Source organism: Serpula lacrymans (assembly GCF_000218685.1).
Source record: "Serpula lacrymans var. lacrymans S7.9 unplaced genomic scaffold SERLAscaffold_7, whole genome shotgun sequence".
Taxonomy (NCBI): Eukaryota; Fungi; Basidiomycota; class Agaricomycetes; order Boletales; family Serpulaceae; genus Serpula; species Serpula lacrymans.
In genome coordinates, this window is record NW_006763296.1 from 2,004,844 (window position 1) to 2,025,564 (window position 20,721).

The window sequence follows — 20,721 nt, forward strand, 5'->3', positions numbered from 1 at the left end:
GATCTGCCTCCGCATCTTCTGCCAGAACCAACCACACAGCTGGGCAAAATACCTTACAACCGCTGAATTCTGCCACAACCAGCGACCACACTCCACAAATAACCAATCACCATTCTACCTCCCCATGGGATATGAACCCCGAGGGATTGTGACTAAACACAGATCCACGAATATCCCATCAGTGGAAAAATGATTATCCGAATTGCTTAGGGCAAGGGAAAGCGCCCTAAAAGCACACGAACTCACAAGAAGCAAGATGATGAAACGAAACAACGGAAAGTTCACGCGATTCTCCAAAGGACAAAAGGTGTGGTTAGAGAACACCAACCTATGAGAGAAAGCTACCAAATACAAGAAGTTTAACATGAAACGCATCAGACCTTTTTGCATCCAAGAAAAGATTTCCCCGGTAAACTACCGACTATCCCTACCTCCCCATTGGAGGATACACAACATTTTCCACGCATGCCTTCTCACCCCGTATATGGAGACCAACACTCACGGCCTGAACTTTATCTGACCACCACCTGACCTTGTTAATGAAGAAGAAGAATATGAAGTAGAAAGTATTCTTAGACACAAACTCTGGAAACGCGGGCGCCGCTACCTGATCAAATGGTGCCATTACCCTCATTTAGAAAATTCATGAGAACCAGAAGAACACTTAGCTAATGCTGCGGAGATACTGGAAGCCTATAAGAAGGACCACAAACTGCGCTGAAAAGGAAAACCACACCCACTCCCACCAGTCTTCTAAACCCTTAACGCAAACATGTCCACTTCTAACCCCACCGGCTTCCCTATCACCATCTACTCGATACCCAGCGACGCCAACTTGCTAGCCGACGAACAAGTGTCTTTTGCCCGTGGGCAACAACACAACCAAGCCGACGTCACTGACGCCATAGAATTAATGTCAGCAAAAGACGCCTATACCTATCTCTTTTACGAGACCAAAAAATGCTGCCCCCATGCGTATCACGCTCCTTCTTCCATGCATACCTTCCTTGCCATAGACCTCATAGCTGACAAACTCCTAAAAGCCATAGGCTCAATACATTCATTGGAAAAAGAGCATTTGCAGCTCAACAGTCAGGATTCGAGTATCTGTCGGGCACTCCAGATGGAAAAGTTAGTTTTGGAATCTTTAGAACAACGCTTGAGGATGAGCTCCTCGAATGGGCAGACGGACACGGCAAGGGAATATTTGGAATCAGGCGGGAGGATATTGCTAAACAAAGCTCGCACATGGATAGAGCAAGACGGTTGTATGAGTACTCCTCCACCCAGTTTGTCCCTCTGGTCCCTGTCATACCCAGACCAGATCAGTGTTACCCCGGAGCGCACTTACCACATCATCACCCGTCGACCTACACCCATCCCATTGGGGGAAAAATATATTCCCACCGTCCCAACCAGCCCAATCTTACAAGAGTCGAGCCACTCCAGTCCCCGTTCCATTGAGTCGAACCCAAAGCCACTGTCTCCCCCGTCATCTCCACCTCGACCAGTACCAAACACCCAAGCCCGTCGCCTGACAAACTGGCGAGGAGCCCAACGCGGCCGGCAAGAGGCGATACTCCGGATCCCCGCCGCCAGAACTCCATCAAAACGGCAATCTCGTATGTCAAAGGGTCAGAAAGGCAGTCCGCCTGGCGCAATGCACAGGCCTGAGACTGGTTCTCCCTCCAATCCAATCAACGTAGATGACGACGCAGCCATGATCAATCAGTTGTACACAGGAACGTACGACCTGGGAGATGACAATCCAACCACCCCCCAATCCGACACCTCATCCAACACCCGACAAAAATACCACCAAGGTGTTTGTAACAACACTCCATACTGCCAAAACTGCGGTTGGAGCGATCATTGCACATACTATTGCGAAGCCTACTATTGCCCCAACTGTGACCGTCGTGCACCGGGACATAGTTTTAATTGGTGTCCCATCTGCAGGGAAGACAAGGATAGGATTCTGATGGAAGGATTACATGGAGACGTCAGCTACGATGATAGTTACAATATCAATGGCAAAGGTACCAAATTTTGGTGAAACTCGGAGCAAGTAAAGGGGTAATGTTACGATCTCTATTGGACATTTAAGGACTACTCATTTCTCTTTACTCATTGGTTATACCATCGGACCAATGAGTCATTTCCTTCACGTACACTTCCGTTCCTCTTGCATTCACAGTACCTATTATAGTACTTAGTCCTCAACGGACGGACCTGCCCTAGATAGGACCTAACTCCTATCACTGATTCCTTTCCATTATAAATACACATGTAACAGCAGTAGTATTCTCTAATATAATTCTATGCAGTTTATGCTTACAAAGCTAGACTCCTAAGATCAGACTTCTACTCAGAAGAAGACCAACTCTCGTTGGAAGAACTCAACTCAGAACTACATTCTCAAACTTATCTCCGGATAAGTCTCCCTTGAAACCTCGATGAACCCTCAGACTTTGTTAAGCACTTTGTGCGTAACACAAGGTACCATCTTGATTTTCTACCTGTCCAATTTTCTTACCAAACTTTGCAGACTATTCACGAGATATCTTCAACTCTCTCTGTGTGCATTCAAAAATAGTGGCACCTCGAGATCAAAGATGACTAGCTGTGTTTGATCTCTGTCCCTGCATTCCATCACGGAACTAGCAACAATCAATGTGAGTTTTTTTATTTTTATTTGAAATGTTAAACCACTCACTGAATGGCCTTACCAGCATTTCTTAAGGTTGCCATGGTATGTGACAGGAATTACCTTGAGGATATCATGAAGCTGACCTTGTATTTTAGATACTGTGGTGCTGAAACGATCCAGTTGGTCATAGTCATTGTCAATATCTGTTTGAAAGGTCTTGGTGGCTCCATGTAGCCAAAGTGCGTGAGTTATCTCAAACTGCTGCCCAAATCCTTTGATTGTTTGCTCATGATGCATGTCATCATTGTCTTTTGGGCTCTCAACTTTTTTTTTTCTCTTTTTCTCCCTTTTAATAGACCCGTTCTGACCTTCATTCATAGCATCATCATATTTATGACATATGGTTTTTGCTTCCTCCATTGCAGCATTTTCTGCTGAAATCTGAGCTTTACAGGCAGCCTATGTACATCATGAGCTTGTCTTCACAGACTAAATAAACTGACATGACTTTCACCTTGTATAGCAAAGCTGGCAACATGTTCCAACTAATATATAATACATTACTGGTATCGCAATCTGAGCTATTGCCAGGTGTTTGTTTGGGGCTTGAGTGTTGGCCATCATCCTGTGAGTCTGATGCTTCACTTGTACTCATTTCTGGCTCATCGTCATATCCCCCTGCACTTCCAGACACCCCTTTGCATGCATCTGTTATGTACTTTGTCTGGCGGCCTGATTTTTTTTCTAGAGTTTGAGTCACCTGACAATTCCTATGGGTCTTCTTCCCCTTGTCTTTGGTGAATTTCTGTTTCCTTGTCATCTGTGTAGTGTTGAGTGTTGTCAATAGAGACAAGCAAATAGTGGCTGGTGTGGAGCACCTAAACTGACCCTGTAGCGATGGGTACAATGTTACGTACACCAGTAAGCTCAGCACCACGGCCAACTTGGAGCTCTGACTGCTACAACACTTTACATTTTTCCTCAATCAGATCAACCATTGAGTCTTCTACACACTGTAGTATATTACTAACCATGTCTTGTCATATTCCAAGGACCACCAAGGCCAAACACAGACCATGGTGTTAGTATTGTCAGCAATACCAAAGCTCATAACACTTTGACAAGTACCTCATGTCTTGCAAAGCGAAGAATCAAGAACTCTCAGAGCTGAGAACACTGCAAGAAAATCTGAGGCAAAACTTGGAGGGATCATTTGGGAGGCCCAGGAAAAAACATAAGAAAATCATAGAGGTGCGCATACATTTGTTCTACAACTTTTCAAGCTTAAAATTGTATTTGCCTTGTCAGGCTGGTAAAATCAGAATCAAGTCAATAGCGAGGTTGAATCAGGTTCTCCAATTAAGGGTGCATGCCTTACTATGTAATTATCTATAGTGATTTTATCTTATCACCGTGTTTTCCAGACTTCAACTTTGACTCGCAGGATCTTGATACGAATGAGACTAATATTCCACAGGTATCAAGCACTTTCATACAAGTCAACCACCATCCTCAAAGTGGGAAGACTGAGCCAATATCAATCCCTCTCGACAATATTCTGGTAGCACCAACTCATGAAGCATCAGGAAAAATGAGGGTAGCTATATAGAGCTCTATAGCACTATAAGTACTCATAAAGCTGTTATAGTGGTCAAACCTATTATAGAACCTCTGCCATCTATAGAGCCTCATATAGCTCTATAAATGCTCTTATAAATGTTGGAAATTGTTGTGTGGCTGATAAAAAAAAATTAACACAGACAGGATTTGAACTCTCAACCTGCTAGTCAGCTTTTGGGTGACTAAACAACCTATAGCCACACATCACATTTATCCACTACACCATGAGAGCTTATAAAATGTATTATACAGGTATTATATATTGACCTTTCATGGACTTAGATTATTTTTTACTCATTGCCACCACTTATATTTGGATAAACCATTATTCTTATTTTATAAATATGAAAGATACAAACTACTATTTCACTAATACAGGCTACATAATTAATTAATACTGTATGATTTATTAGCCCTTTTAAGCACCTTGAACTATATTATAACTATGACCTTTACAGCTATAGGAGCTATGTAGGCTGCTATAGGCTATAAGAGCAATTATAGTACCTTGTCTATAATAATATACTTGACTCCAAACACTTCTGGCCTCTTTTTATTATTGAACAAGTTTATTAGATTAATCCAGAATTTGAGGGAATTCTAGATACTTCTCCCCTTGGTTAAAATTTTGCCTACTACTGTGCTATAAGAGCTATAAGAGCTATGATTGCACTGATAGTACTATAGTTTCTATGGATGCATTTATATATATAGGTGGTGGCTACATAGCGCTATATAGCACTATATAGCAAAAGGGTTTTTCCTGATGAGGCAGCCATAAAACTACATACAAGGAGGCATCAGGCATAAAACCATGGGCACCATTTCACCCCCGTGCCAATTTTGAGTATGCAGGAACAGTGGTTAAAGGACTCCTAAGTAAAGAGATAGTAAACCTTCAGATTCATGGGATACACCACGGATGGGCAGAGAACACTAAAATAACACTTTGGAACTATGCAAATATGGCACAGACTTTACAGGTGGCTGTTAGTTTTGGTGATTCTGCACCTTTGTGCTACCTATATATTCTCATTCCTTTCTCTATCTATTCTTCTATCATTCACTATTGATTGTGTTCTCTATTATTTCGCCTTTGTGGCTGCTTTGTTTACCTTTGTTTACAAAACTTCGGACAGTACTGCAGAGTCCAATGCTTCCTATTCTCTAGTTACTCACATTGGACTCTAGGTACTGTATACCTGTCATACTCTCTAATAATAAAGTTACTCACATTGGACTCTAGTTCCAGTCCCTGATTGCTCTCAGCAAGTGGCTAGACACTTCCTTCAAGCTTTGTTCTTAATAGTGGCATGTGCACATTATGTCCAGGTAGGCCAAATCAAGTTTTCTGAACTATTGTCCTTATCTTTCTTTGAGTTCCAAGAAGGCACCATTTCTGCAAATTATCTTGGAGAAACATACTACTCCAACTTCCAGTACTGCAATTTGTGGAAAATATACTGCAGCTAGATCATGGACGAAACCCTATTGCCTCTAATTCTCTGGCATCCAATCCATAAACATTTTTGTCAGCAAAATGGTAGGATTGTTCTGAAGGAACGCATATACAATGAATATAATTCAGCTAATATGTGGTGGAATATACAGGTAAAATAGATTGATTTCATTTACTATGGTCTTCTATGTTCACTGACATACAAACTTAACCGCAGGATCCTTTTCTGCAAAATAAAGAGCTACCACACTGTTTTCTCCCAATTTCACTCGGGCTGGACAAGGAGAATATCACAAAGCAGGTAAAGAAGCACCCCATCATTATTTGGCCACTATTCCTTCCACGAAATATAAGAAATGTGACAGGAAATGGTGGAGGGGTACTTGTGGGCTATATGCCCATTGTAAGCATTTCCTTACCATGTAAAGTGTGTTATTGAATCACAGGTTTACAGCCTCAAGATCCAAGCGACCCATCTGACCAAAATGCACCCAAAACAATCCAATGGCAGTGTTTCAAGTGAGAAGTGTATCACAAAGTAGCTGGGGTAATATTCCACCCATTAAAAGGTCCCGCATGCTTTGGAAAAGCAATGATATGCGGTGACAAGGTTAAAAGGGTATTACATCCTGGGATACCAGTCAAGTCAGTTGATGGGGAAGAGAGCTGTGCAGCTCTGGCCAATTGTCCTTGCCCCAAATGCTTGGTCCATCATGATAATTTAAACAAACTAACCAGAGATTTTAAGTGTCATACAACAAAAAACATGCAGCAAGTATATAAGTGTTCTATTACAGCACCAAATAAAACAGAAGCTGAACGAATTCTACAAGGCCAAGGACTACATGCAACTAAGGTGACCTCACCATTTCTTTTACTGCTTTCAACTAACCACTTCACCTACAGAACTCCCTTTGGTCGCTGGACTATTTGGACCCATATCAATCAATCCCATATGACAAACTACATTCTGATGACTTGAAAAATAGGGAAAACATCTGTGGCCGCTCCTCCTCAATATGCTAGCAGACAATGGAAATAAAGTCATATGGCCAGGAAGTAAGTCTTTAGTTCTGTCCTTGGAAACAGCCACACTAAAAGCTTCTGAATAACTTACGGCATGCAGAATGTATCAAGGTGGGCTGGGCTCAAGCATTTCATGAACATCACAATGGTTGAATATGCAGACGGTCAAGTATTCCTTGACATATTAAAGGTGTGTAGTCCATCATGAATTATTCCTCAATGCTCTATGCTAACTATACAATAGTGCATCCTTCCATGTATTGTTCAAATACTCCCTCAGAACTCATCATTAGTGCACTGTACCCAAGTGTACGCTCAATACCAGATTATGATAGGCTTCAACTGCATGACTGAAGGATGCTTACACCAACTAGAGCACTATATTTCTCAATACAAATATTACTGTGAAATGAGTAATAACTTCTGCTCTGCCATCATAAACTCTACTCTAATTGTATCTATAATCCAGCATGTTTTGAACGACTATGAAAAAGACTTCAACTTTAGTAAGCAATATGCCGTCAGCCATATCCTCAAAGAAATTTGGCAGAAAGGCGCAACCAACAATTATGACACACAAGTCAGTGAAGGATTTCACCAAGGAGCACAAGAAGCCTATGAGCAGACAAACCGCAAAGACACTGATGGCAAGGTAAGCAAATATATTCATGTGTGCTTGACATTAAGCTTACTAGTGATCCGCAGATGGCTTGAATTGACAAAAACCAAGAAGCTGTTGCTCGTATACAAATGACAATTGACAATTATGACAAAGCTGCCCGTGGAAATATTGATAATGAAGATTCAGAGGAGGACATTGAAGAAGGCAAGAACTTTGAGCAGCCTCCCGCTGAGAGGCATTGGACACTAGGCTCTCCAACAAACCTGACAAGCTCAGAAGTTATAGGGCTGTTACGCTTGGAATGTACAAGCCTGGTAACAAGGGGGTTTCCTGGTGATGCAGCGGTTTCTGATAAGCCCGTGGGTAACAGGTTTGAGATGTATTCTGATGATGAGGAGGGTTTTACTGAATGAATACCAAGTTGCACTGTTGAAGCATACAATCGTATTGGAGATGTTAACTACAATACAAGTGTATATATACTGTCCTAGTTTAGGGTAGGTGTTTGTGTTGAACAAACAACGACCGGTGAGAAACCATAACAGGTAACTAGTGTGGGAATAGGAATGAGTAACGGTATGTAGCTACTCAGAGAAGAAAATAAAATCCGTAAGAGTCATAGTTCGTAACATTACCCCCATTTTAGGTTTAGACTGCTCTGAAGTCTCCCAACTCTCCATCTATGTTGTACCGTGTATCGTCGTCCAAGTCGTTATGTATGTCATCTAGTCCCCAACTATCTGCGGCAAAGGGGTAATTTTGTTGTCAATTACACTCATTAGCACGGTGACCTGGGGCATCTAACCCGCATGTAGAACAAGTATGGTAGCGACAATAGATGGCACAATGGCCATACTCTTGACATGCATAACAATGTCGAATACGAGGGCAACATCTTTGTTCAGAAAAGGATTGCGAATGAGTCAAATTGGAGTAGTCAGATATGGGCGAGGGCTTCTTGCTCCTATTACCTGAGGATGAGGTGTCTCCTTCCTTGCTCCTCAACAACCTTCCATCTGGAGGCAAGCCGTTGCTCAGTGTTGGGGTCTGCCTCTGACCCGTGTGCTGCACACGGGGAGTGCGGCCCGAAGGGATAAGGAGTACCGGCTCTGGGCGCTGTCGGTGTAGTCGGCGGTTGCAACGAGGTTGAGGGAGTTGGGGGAGGGGCGTTGTTGGTTGCATAGGAATCAATATGTCCTGCAATTTGTCGACTGCTTCGGCTATGGGGGCTATTGAGTTGGTTGTGGAGGAATGTGCTGGGGATGGTGGAGCGGGCACGGGTAGAACAGGATCTGGCAACAATAGGCAAGACACTGGTGGAGGCGGTGGTGGAGAGTGAGGGGGGTGGCGCCCTGGAAATGTGTGTCCCGTTAAAGCCGGCAGGGACAACAAATCTGGGGGAGGGGAGGTGAGATACCCCCGTTGGGCGAGGATATTCCTCGCGTCTTTACACACCTTCTGGCCTCCTAATTGTAGGAAGCTCTCAACCGCTTCTTTCTCTCCATTCTCACAGTTCTTCCTCAAGCGTTGTTCCAGGGATTCTATCTGCAAGTGTTCCATGAGCAAAGTCGCTCCAATACTCAATGCGGAATTGTTGTCCCGTGTAAGCTTTTCTACTAACAACAAAGCCAGTAAGACGGTGACTGCGTGTAGTTCATCGGCGATGAGGAGTGATTGCTGCCAGCAATGGAATGTGTCCAAAGGGTAAGTGGTGTAGGAGCAAGTGATGTTAGACTGATGGAATAAATAGAAATATGTGCGCCTATCTGACATCAGTTCAGTGGCATCTACGATGTCGGTCTGTTCACGAGTGAGGGCTAGGCGGTGTGCCCATTGGGCTTCAGTGATTACTGGTGGTTCTGCGAGATAGGAGGGAAACTGAGGGGGCTGTGGGGTGGTTTGAGACATAGTTGTTTTGGTGGGAGTGTGTGTGTAAGAGGGAATTCATTTGAGGGACACTTTCTACAATTTGTGTCTCCTTTTATATTCAGTCAAGGTTTTGGAGGCATTTTGTAGGTTTGCTTCTTTTTCCCAGGAGTTTTCGGCCAACGGGTAGTCCTTCCATTTGATTAAATATAGGTATCCTTTTCTGTTCTTTTTATGACGTAGAATGGCTTCTACTTCGTGTTCCTCCTGGTCGTTGGTTATCTCCGCCGGTGGCCTTATATAGTTTTCTCCGTGGACTTCGGTTTGTTTGTACGGGGTTAGAAGGGTAGCATGGAATACGGGATAGATCTTCCATGTGTCAGGGAGTTTTAGTTGGTAGTTGACCGGTGATACCTTTTCAAGGATGATGAAGGGTCCTTCTCGTTTCCAGTTGAACTTCCGGTATGGTCTCCCTTTCTTCTTTAAGTTGGTTGCTTCCAACCACACCTTCTGTCCAGCTGTGAATGTGGGTAGTGGATGTTGCGAGTATTTTCTCATGCGTGTCCTGGCCAATTCATGGGCTTGTAGCGCTATAATTCTTGCTTTGAGCAGGTTGGATAGTCTTTTGTTTACTGCCGGTATGTTGGTCGTTATGGGTGTTGTGGGGAGATCTCTAGGGTGGTACCCCATCGTGAGGTAGAACGGTGATTCGTTTCAAGCTGAATGTGGTCTATGATTGTGGCAGAATTCTGCTGTCGTGAGATATTCTGTCCAAGAGTGTGGTAGGTTGTTGCAGAAGATCCGTAAATATGCTTCTATCTCTTGATTTACCCTTTCGGTTTCTCCATCAGATTGGGGGTGATATGTGGTTGATAGGTTTACTTCTGTTTTGAGTAGTCTCAGTTCTTTGGTAACTTCTGATGCAAACTGTGGTCCTCTGTCGGATATAAGTTTGTCGTGTAGTCCAAATCTTTTAAACACGTGTTGGTGGAATAATTTAGCTGTTTCCAGTGCGTCAATGGTTTTCTTGTGGGGCAATAGGATTACCCCCTTTGTAAGGCCGTGGTCTACCACAACCATGAGACTGTTGTATCTGTTGCTTTCCAGCAGATCAGTGATAAAGTCGATGGATAAATTTTTGAATGGTTCTGTCGTGTTCGGGCCTACAATCGGTTGGATGGGTATTTTGGTGGGGTTGGTGATTACCTTGCTTTGCTGGCATACCGCACATTCTGTGACATAATCCTTGATCATTTGGGTTATACCAGGCCAATATTAATGTCTTGTTACTAATTGGGTCATTTTGAGTTGTCCTGGGTGTCCAGCGGTTACCAAATCATGCTGTTGTTGGATGCATACCCTTCGTTCGGGTCCCGTGGGAATGTAATGGCGACCCTTGTAGAAGACGTCATTATCTGTCATTGTCCAATCCCTTGGGTCCAAGTGCATTGGCAATTTGGTTCCTTCTTGTAAGCTGGTTTGTATATGTTGTCGATGATGAGAACTGTTGTTAGAAAACCACACACACAAAAAACAAACTAACACACAATCCTCCCAGATTCCATGGAACTTGTTTATGGGCTTTGCCTCCTAGAACAGTGGAGTGGTCTGGTTGTTCGTGGGGTGGTACGTATAAAGATCCTTCAAAGTAAAACCCAGAGGTGTATGAGTGTGGGTTTTGAGGAGGAGGGATAGTTGAATTTATAGAAGGATAGGGGCTTTGTGACGAGTATAGACGAGCACTACCTTGCTAATTGTAGCACAAGGTAGGTTTGAGAACGACAATATGACGAGGTTCCCAGTGATAGCAGGCTCCTGATGCACAAACTGTAGTGCTCAGAAGGACTCTAATCGAAAGGGATGACAATGACTTCAAAAGTGGGAAGTGACGATGACAGCAGTTGACAGTGGTAGAAGTGGGAAGTGTTGTGACCACACTGGATCACAAGTAGCAGAGTAGTGAACTTGAGAGTAGAGAAGAAGTCTAGAGTGGAGTTCTTGTTCTTTTTACAAGGTAAAATACAGGGGTTTATATAGTAAAAGAAAAGTAGGCTATGCACAGTATAGCTGTGCAAAAAAGAATGAGAAAGAATATGAAGGAAGGAATGTACGCTGACGAATCCTGCGTAGGTAGTACAGGATAAGATTGTCAAAAAAGGAAAAGAAAGAGATAGAACAATGAATGCTGTGAGTAATGTCACAGGTTTGTACAGCCATAAAGTAAAGTCCAATAGCAAAAAGAGAGCAGGAAAATCATGATGTCATGGGAAGATGCAGTAAAAAAAGGGCAAGGCAAAACACTATCAGTATCAACACAGTTCCTTTATTGTCAGTCAGGCATTCTAAAAAAATATGTGTCCATAAAAATGATTCAAAAATCAAAAATAATCGCACTGTAAATGAATGTTCTGCTGAAGAAAAAGAAACTGGAGCCACTGGTCCACCACCTAGTCCAAATCCGACAGTTCCATGGCCTTACCAATGGACTGGTTGTGTTGGACCACCTGATCAAACGAGGGAGGGAGAGGAGTAGTTCCAATTTGGAACAAGTGAGTCCCAGGCAGCGTGTGGTAGGTGTAGCTGTAGCGAAGACGATGGACAAAAGATAAGTGTACCCAAGTGAATGGGACAGTGATGAACATGGGCGATGCAAGGGGATGAACCTTCTCCAGCTCAAAAACTACCCACCCACGCTCCAACCAGGCAAGACGAGCAACCGATGTTTTGATAGTATATGATGGTAGATCGATGTCATGAAGATGGACCTGTTGCCCTATTTGAACCGGCCGCCGGGGCTTTGCTGATATCAGTAGTGGCACGTGGTAGTCAACGGATCGGCGACGGAAGCGGATAGGAAGTGGTGACATCAGAAATGGTGGGGGTGCAAATAAAATGAGGAGGAGGAGGGTGGAGGTGACGGAAAAGTGGATTAGAATGGGGATCCAGAAACGACTGTCAGGTGAGAATAAAAAGGAGAGGAAGGGGCCCATGGTGGGGCTAGGCAAAGGAAGGGGAGTAAGGGAAACGACAAAAGCGAGGGCGCAATGCAATGTGTAGCCAGTGGCGACGCGAAAATTTGCCAAAATGCCAAAACACGGAAAGTACCGAATGGAAAAGCAAAGGCGAGCGTGACTGGATTGCCTAATAGAGGTGGTGCTGATCAGCCACAAGTTCGAAAAGGGCAATATTAATTACTATTCCACATGGCACTGTGCCTATGTGGCGCAAAGGCGAGTCTTTTTGAATATTCGCTTCGTTATTGACACCTGTCCATGCTACCAATCAACTTTGGTGCGTGACAATGTGTGAAAAAGAGGTCGGTGTTTGCGACTGCCACAAAAACGGTTTTTGGAAGTAGCGGTGTATCTTCTTCTTCTTCTGTATACAGATCCGGTCTCCTGGAAAGTTTATCCGGAATTGTCATATGTGTTCCAGGTACGTGTTTCAAAGTATAATTGTATTGTGAGAGTAGAAGTTGCCAATGTCTTTGCCGTGGTTTCAGTTTTCTGGCCTCTTGCCAATACATGACATTCTTGTGATCAGTTAAAATCTCCACCGTGTGAGCAGTTCCTAAGATGTAATGTTTCCATTCTTCTAGTGCTCTGATGACGGCGAGAAGTTCCTTGTCATAAATCTGGTAGTTATTTTTGGCTGGAGATAGAGTTTTGGAGAAGAAGACGCATGGATGCCAGACTCTATTGCCATCAGGTTGGTTCAAGACTGCTCCGGTTGTGTGTTTTGATGCATCCGCTGCAATTTGGGATGGTTTGTTTGGGTCAGGTATCTGTGTGACAGGTGCTACACTGAAACAGTATTTTAGTAGCATAAATGCCTTTTCTTCAGTGGTAATCCAGTCCCAAATCTTTCCCTTTTCTAACAGTGCGTTGAGTGGCCTTGCGAGTTCCGAGTAGTGAATTTGCGGTAGAAGTTACTGAAACCGAGGAATTTCCGGACTTTGTGAACATTGGTTGGGGTTGGTCAATCCTTGATCCCTGCAAGTTTTACCGGGTCCATTTGTACCTGGTTGTGACAGATGATCATGCCGAGGTATTCTATCTCTTTTACATCAAACGTGCATTTTTCCAGTTTTAGGTATAGGTCGTTGTTGTGTAGTCATTGCAATACCCATTTTGTCCATGTTATTCTGGTCCTTGGCTGAATATCAGCATGTCATCCATGTATATGATAAGCCACCCTTCATCTATCATATCTGCAAAGAAGTCTTTCATCATGCATTGGAAGGTGGCTGGGGAATTGCACATGCTAAAGAACATGACCGTGGGTTCGAAGAGTCCTTTTCTTGTTTTAAATGCTGCTTTCCATTTGTCTCCTTCTTTTATCCGAACATTGTTATACCCCCAATGTAGGTTCAGCTTTGTGAAGTGTGATGCTCCACGGAGTTTATCGATGAGATTGGGGATTATGGGCAGTGGGTAGGGATCTCGGATGGTTTGTTTGTTGAGTTGACGATAATCCTGACAGGGTTGTAAGGATCCATCTTTTTTGTCTATGTAAAAGAAAGGGGAGGCCATCAGAGATTTGCTAGGTCTGATGTATCCTTTTTGAAGGTTGTCGTTAAGGAACTCTTCTAGTGCGGTGTTTTCCTTGGGCAAAAGAGGATAGGTTTTGCAGTTGCATAGTTTGAATTCTGGTTTTAGGTTTATGGCGTGACCGTAGATTCTTCTTTTGGGTAGTCTTTCTGAAGCCCAGTGTTTGTTTTTGTGAAGATCCGTGTTTTGTGTACATAGTTGATTAATAACTCTGGTTGGTCGATTGTGATGGTGCGAATCATGGATTGGTTGGAGTGAGATCGGATCGTGCAAATGGTATGTTGGGTGTCCACGCTTTTGGATGTCCAGTCTATAGTAGGGTTGACCTTGCGAAGCCACGGGTATCCAAGGAGAATGTCTTCTCCTCCTAGTCCGGTGATAAGGAATTTACACATGGTGTTCCTTCCTCCTGCTTCTATCCTTTGATAGGTGTAATGGGTGATCTTCCCTCCGTTGCTGATGGTTCCATCTACATTTTTGCATGTGATGGGTACATTGAGTTTGTTAAGGGGTAGGCGGTGTTTGATGGCAAATTTTGTATCCATAAAGTCGTCGGTTGCTCCAGAGTCAATGAGTGCTTTGGTTCCAATGGTTTTTTGTTGTAACATGGTGTCAATTTGTAACGAGTTTGAATTAATTGTAGCTATGGTTACAATGGCTATTTGGGACGGTACCAACATTGGGGTGGGTCGTCCTTTCAAAAACCCTCTTTTTCCAATTCATCAATGGCGGAGGCGCAATTGGCTTCTCCAAGTTCTCTCCACATTTTGAGGATGTGGGAAATTCCTTTTCCGTCTTCTACTACAGTCTCCGTTTCATCCTTTCTTGTGACTTTGGCGGTACTGGTGTGAAGTCTGGTGACGTCGGGTTGGGGAAAGGGGGGTGGTGCTGCTGTTCTTTCTTGTCTAGATGACACTGGGGATGTTGCCATTTGGGTAGGCTCTGCTCTGGTCTGTGCCCTGGTAGTGGGCCTTCTTCCTTGCAACAATTTGTTGTCTTTTTTGTCCCTTTGCTAAGAAGTGTGGGATGATAATGTGGAATACAATTGTTTTGTTACGCTTGGAACATACAAACCTGGTAACAAGGGGGTTTCCTGGTGATGCAGCGGTTTCTGATAAGCCCGTGGGTAACAGGTTTGAGATGTATTCTGATGATGAGGAGGGTTTTACTGAATGAATACCAAGTTGCACTGTTGAAGCATACAATCGTATTGGAAATGTTAACTACAATACAAGTGTGTATATATACTGTCCTACTTTAGGGTAGGTGTTTGTGTTAAACAAACAACAACCGGTGAGAAACTATAACAGGTAACTAGTGTGGGAATAGGAATGAGTAACAGTATGTAGCTACTCAGAGAAGAAAATAAAATCCGTAAGAGTCATAGTTCGTAACAAGAGCAGTGTGAGGGCTTTAAAGGATTCCACAAGTAGTTGTGAAAGTAATCTCAGACTGCAACATATACAAGTAAAAGAGACACCAATCATTTCTGAACAGACATGGTCTGAACACGAAACATTTGAAGAATGGAAACCAGCATATCAGGCGGTCAATGACAATCAGTGTGACACTGCAAATCTATCTTCAGTGAGGCCTACAAGTTCTAGTTATTAATTTCCATAATATAGGAATATGTTGCTGTTGACTAGATCATTTAAATAAAAACATCCTTCCTTCATATCAAAAGCCCATATCATGTGAACCCCACTAATCAAATACTTAGGTATTACCAACTCTGAGTCTCTCGTTTCTTCATACAAACGAGCACCAGACCATGTAGTCCTCAGGTTTGCATTCAATGGTTTGAACGTCTTCACAAATGCAATATCAAACGAGGAAGAGTGGATAGAGCAACAAAATAAACTTTGGAGTTGAGAGGGAGTTGATTCCGGAGTACTTATATTAACAAGGACACAATTGAAGCAAGGTTCCTTATTTAAATTGGGGTTGCTATGTAAAAAATTGTGCCTCTTGCTCCAGTCTTCCAGAGATTGATAGGTTAGATAAATACATTGATACTTTCTGATCTATTAATCAGGGACAGTGTTAGAAAGAAAAAATGTGTATAAATGTATTGATCAACTCAATCTAATGGGTTCATCTGCAGTTGCTGACCCGGCTGACTTGCCTGATTGTTTTCTGCCTCAGGTCTGATTGGCTTTCAATCATTAACATGTCAGACCATCAGATGGAACAGGATTGTTACAGAGGTTCATTGTGCTTGATCAGATGAAGTGGATTTTTCCGGCATTTTCATTTTGTCCAATGCGGACCCTTATACTTCTTGCTTGATATGAATTAATTAGGATTTTTAGTTCGAGAGAAAAGCTGAACCTCGGTAGATACAAATATAATACTGTAAGAAGAGCTAAGAAAAATGGTGCCATGTAAAACGAGATAGATTTTTTGTGGCAAAGATGATAAAAATTTAAGTTGATGATTTGCCTCTTCATGTCAATAGTCTCAAGCCAAGTCATGTCATGTCATGGAGTCAGTTGTGGATGACACCTATCTTACTTAATCCACAATCCTGAAATGCACGTAACATAGTGTGAGAAATATTGTTTGCACTGAGAGTTGTTCAAAACGAACGTGTTTGCAAACGGCTCTTGTTTTGGAATGGAGGTTGTTGAACAGGCCCTCAGGCTTACCATCATACAGATATGCACAATCCTAGTCAATGTAATGCCCATGCTAGCCCAACAATACTACATCATAGCAGCCCCTAGTGCCAGTCCACAACTCTGGGGTAACTTAAAATTTGATCATTATGAAACCAAAAAAATTCTGCCAAGGTCATGTAATGCCTCAGCAGGAGCCAGCAGCACCAGCAGATGCTGGCAGGATGACAACACCTATGCCAGACCTTGTATGAAACCTTTTATTAATAATTCCCACCCATCTGCTGATGATGTGCTATCACAAAAATCAAAACAAAAATCTGCTAAGCCTATGCAAAGTCTTAGCAGGAGCCAGCAGGCCCAGCAGGTTCTGTAATTGTGACAACATCTATACCAGGGGATGTACAAAAAAAACCTGTTCACTCTCCTCAACTAGCATATTGTATTCTGTACAATGTCACATTTATTTTCTGTCACCCTTTTATTAAGGTGTACTTTTGGAATATATTACATGATTTTATTTTCCACTGTTGTTGCCTTAATTGCTTCTATTTGCACACTCATAGGATTATTATATTTTCAAATTCACAGGAGGGATTTGAACTAAAGCCACTCAAAGACCGACCACTGTTATTATATACATACCATTACGTAAAAATACATATAATGTGTTGCAGAAAATACACGCCTGGGCCATACCATGCAATCTGCTGCTGAACCTGCTATATTCTGCTAATCTATGCCAAGCTCACCCAATGAGGGTATCTGTATGCTGATGCCCAGTCGTAAACAACAAAATATATACCGAATTACATCGAATTTCATTGGATATTCAATGTGATTCGGTATATATCTTAAAACTACTGTAATCCTAGATTATTTTCGAATGTAAAAGACTAGTATCTAACCACAATGATAGCACAGAAATCATTTGATTTAGTTAGATGGTTCTTATTATATTTTGCTTATTATATAGAATATTTGAACCATAGCAAATCAAAATGAATTTACAACTAAACTAATTACGTTTCAAAATGTCACCCGCCAAAAAAGTCGTGTTTCGTTTTAAAACGGGCCCGTTTTGGAACGAGCTGACGTGTTTGGCAACTCAGCTCGTTTTGAAAAAACTTTGTCACACTGGTCTGCAAATTGTGTTCCCAACTTTTACACTCAAACTACAGTAGCTTACACTGCTCTATCACTCTCAAACCCACCTCAAAAGCCCCCAATGACCTCTCAAAAGCTCACACTCAAGATTTCATCTTTGAAAAACAGGCTCCTTGCCAACAAAGAGAACCAACCTCCTAGTCAACAATCTCAGAGTCCAGCCCCAAAAGAGCCCCGAAACGCGAAATGGACATCAGAGGATGATGCCACATTAGTGGATAAATTGAAGGAGGCACAAATGGAAGGTAATCAACCTGACAATAATTTCAAAAAACCAGCTTTTGTTGGTGTAGCTGTTGTGCTGGTGCAGAGCCATAAAACCAGTGGTGGTGCACCAAAGACATCTACAAATTGTAGCCGACGTTGGGGAACAGTAAGTCAACCATTGTACAACATATATTGTACTGATTTTTATCATCACAGTTAAAGGCTATGTGCCTTGTTGTTCAGCAGCTCTGAGAGCTGTCTGGTTTTGGATGGGATGATACCAGAAAGAAAGTAACTGCTGAAGAAGATGTGTGGGATAACTATATTGCAGTAAGTGTAGAGTCAATAATTTAGTATGGGATGTACTCAATTAGATCTGTCTCAGTCCCATCCAGAAGCAAAGCCATGGCGTACAAACCCTTTTCCACTCTATGACGATATAATTGGACTCATTGATGGACGCTATGCCACTGGTGAGGGTGCTTTTCATATCCCAGAGATTGATGAGCCTTCTTTGCCCTTGCCTCATCCTTATGAGGAGCAAGTGGATCAAGATGATGTGGGCACAGCAGATGGTCATCCAGAGAGTGATTTAGACTTGGATGGGGAAAAAAAGTCTCAGGTATGTGATATGGCTTGATGTTGACTTTACCTCACTATTCATTCTTCTAGGATTCTATTGAAGTGTCTCAGAGCTCAAAACGCAAATGTGCAGCTTCTGGATCACCCACTCCTGCATCTGCATCAAAGGGCCTTCGTACCAAGGTGACAGGACCTTCTGCCATCCTTGTAATTGCAGATGCACTTAGTGCTGTGGCTTCATCACTCAGTCGTCCTGACCCTAGTATTTCCCAGATTATTGGTGATGTCCCCAGCACACCTAAGAGGAGAATTGCTGCAATCAAGGCTGTTTGTGTTGATGATGCATTGGCCACTGCTGAGCGCACACAAGCAATTGCACTATTCACCAAGAATATTGCCATTGCTGATGCATATTCTGCTATCTCTGATGATGTCCTTCGATCCAACTACATCTGTCTTGAGATTGATAGCATGTAGTTAAAATAGCTTTACTATTACTAGTTTCCAGTTTGAGTATACGTGATATACTGTTCCCACATTGTCTTTGCAATTATATCACGTTTAAGTATTGCCCTCTCCTTTTCCTGAGGTGTGATGACATGACTATGATCCCTTTGATCCTGCCGCATAGCTTGACTATTCTGTCCACCACCTATGCTGTCCCCTTCTTCATTGTTACTTTCCTGATGACAGTAACTCATATGAAATTGTGAAGAACGCCAAGTGCAGGAACAAGTTTTGCTTGTACCTCCAAAGCATACTCTGGAGCTGCAACCATTAGTCAAAAGTGTCTCTTGACCACCCCAAAGATGCGCTCAATAACATTACGAGCTTGAGCATGACGTAAATTGAAAGATAACAAGTATGAGCTGAGATATCAAAGTGGAAGAAATGAAGACCTTTGTGAAGCTCTACCCTATTCCTTCAAATGGTATCGTACTCCACGGTAGGGGACCAAAAGGGAATCACATGAGGGAAAGCCTGCATCCGCAAGATAATATAGACCTGAATACAAAGCCATTGCTCCAAGCATTGTTGTACACACGACTATCAGCAGCACTGCCCTCCCAGCCAGACAGGACATATGAAAAGTGTATGTTAAAGGTGCAAGCAGCAAGGATATTTTGAGAGAGTCAACCCTTCCGATTACGATAGCGTCCAGTAAGAGCATCATCAAGAACAAAGATATCAATGTGGCTACCATGTATGGCACCACGACACTGTTTAAAGAAGGGATAGAACTTGGGCTCATCTCGGATTTCAGGAGGGACCTCCTCATTAGGGGGGAGATTGATGTATTTCCGGTAAAAGGCAGGAGAAACCACCATATTGAGCATATGGTGAAAGATCCTATAAGTAACAAGGTTTGATACTCAGTGAATGATATTGAAGAATAAACACATGCATGCTTTGATATTGTATCAGCACTATGCTGGAACCTCTCCTGCATATCCCTATTTGTTCCACCAGTGCAACACATTCGGAGAAAGATAGCAAGCTGCTCCTCTGTTGAGATATGCTTGGAGTGACAAAAACCTGCATGATCCTTGAGCTCTTGAAGGAGCCTGCGGAAAACTGGCTTGGAAAGCCCCATCATATTATGGAATCAACAAGGATGTCCACATAATAGCTCCCTAACCCAAGCATGACCAGTTAAAATTGATTTAATAAAAGATGATACTGAAGCCAGTGATACAGCAGCAGCAGCTGTGGCTGAAGCCAGGGAAGCAGCCTTCCTTCGTTGAGCATGAGACAACTTAAGGAGAGCCGAGGCAGCTGCTTTCTTTCGAGAGGAGGATGTGGTCATGATGGAGGCTCGGGGGGCAGGAAAACCACAATCTACTGACGAAACGCGCGTGACATGGTGTGACATAGCGTGAGAACTTTCGTTTGCCTCTCAGCTCATTCAAAACGAGCGCGTTTTCAAACGGTGGCTGCCGAACGGGCCCTGAGTCTTTGACTTTCCCGCGGCCATTTGAAGTAGCACAAACAATATGTTAGCTGTAATGAAAAAAGAACATCTGAAAGATATTTACCTGAAGTAGTGGGTCACTCCCCACAATTTTACACTATTCATCAAAATCCCTCGTTAAGTGAGTGCAGACCTGTCTAATAGCAAGTGGGAAATACAAGTGTTAGTAAAGATTGTGGCCGAGATGGTGGTACAGGACAAAGGATGAAAACGAACATGTGCAAAATGTGACCAAATATACGGGCACACGATTATGCAAGCATCTGCACGAACTTGCGACGCTGCAGTGCGTTGTGTTTTGTGTAAAAGTGCACGAGATCACACGCAATCGCAAGTTCTGTTGACTCGAAGTCGCGCCCCAAAATCGTGAGAAAGTTTT

The 20,721-nt window shown here is 42.8% G+C and overlaps 4 protein-coding genes across 4 annotated transcripts; 2 read left to right on the forward strand and 2 right to left on the reverse strand.

Moving 5' to 3' along the window:
- Window positions 1-772: 772 nt before the first annotated feature.
- On the forward strand, window positions 773-2,056 carry SERLADRAFT_438464 (uncharacterized protein; the record flags this gene model as incomplete). The annotated part of the gene is made up of 1 exon (XM_007318818.1): window positions 773-2,056. The coding sequence occupies one exon, from the start codon at window positions 773-775 to the stop codon at window positions 2,054-2,056; it is 1,284 nt and encodes a 427-aa protein (XP_007318880.1).
- A 4,705-nt stretch (window positions 2,057-6,761) lies between these two features.
- On the forward strand, window positions 6,762-7,790 carry SERLADRAFT_408679 (uncharacterized protein; the record flags this gene model as incomplete). Its single annotated transcript, XM_007318819.1, has 4 exons — window positions 6,762-6,788; window positions 6,856-6,945; window positions 7,225-7,407; window positions 7,566-7,790. The coding sequence occupies 4 exons, from the start codon at window positions 6,762-6,764 to the stop codon at window positions 7,788-7,790; spliced, it is 525 nt and encodes a 174-aa protein (XP_007318881.1).
- Window positions 7,791-8,025: 235 nt separating this feature from the next.
- Window positions 8,026-9,285, reverse strand: SERLADRAFT_438465 (uncharacterized protein; the record flags this gene model as incomplete). The annotated part of the gene is made up of 3 exons (XM_007318820.1): window positions 8,026-8,117; window positions 8,183-8,272; window positions 8,349-9,285. 3 exons carry the CDS (start codon window positions 9,283-9,285, stop codon window positions 8,026-8,028), a joined length of 1,119 nt encoding a protein of 372 aa, XP_007318882.1.
- Window positions 9,286-14,122: 4,837 nt separating this feature from the next.
- SERLADRAFT_340630 (uncharacterized protein) lies at window positions 14,123-14,389 on the reverse strand (the record flags this gene model as incomplete). The annotated part of the gene is made up of 1 exon (XM_007318821.1): window positions 14,123-14,389. A coding segment is annotated over one exon (267 nt), but the record flags the coding sequence as incomplete, so codon positions are not given.
- Window positions 14,390-20,721: the final 6,332 nt, after the last annotated feature.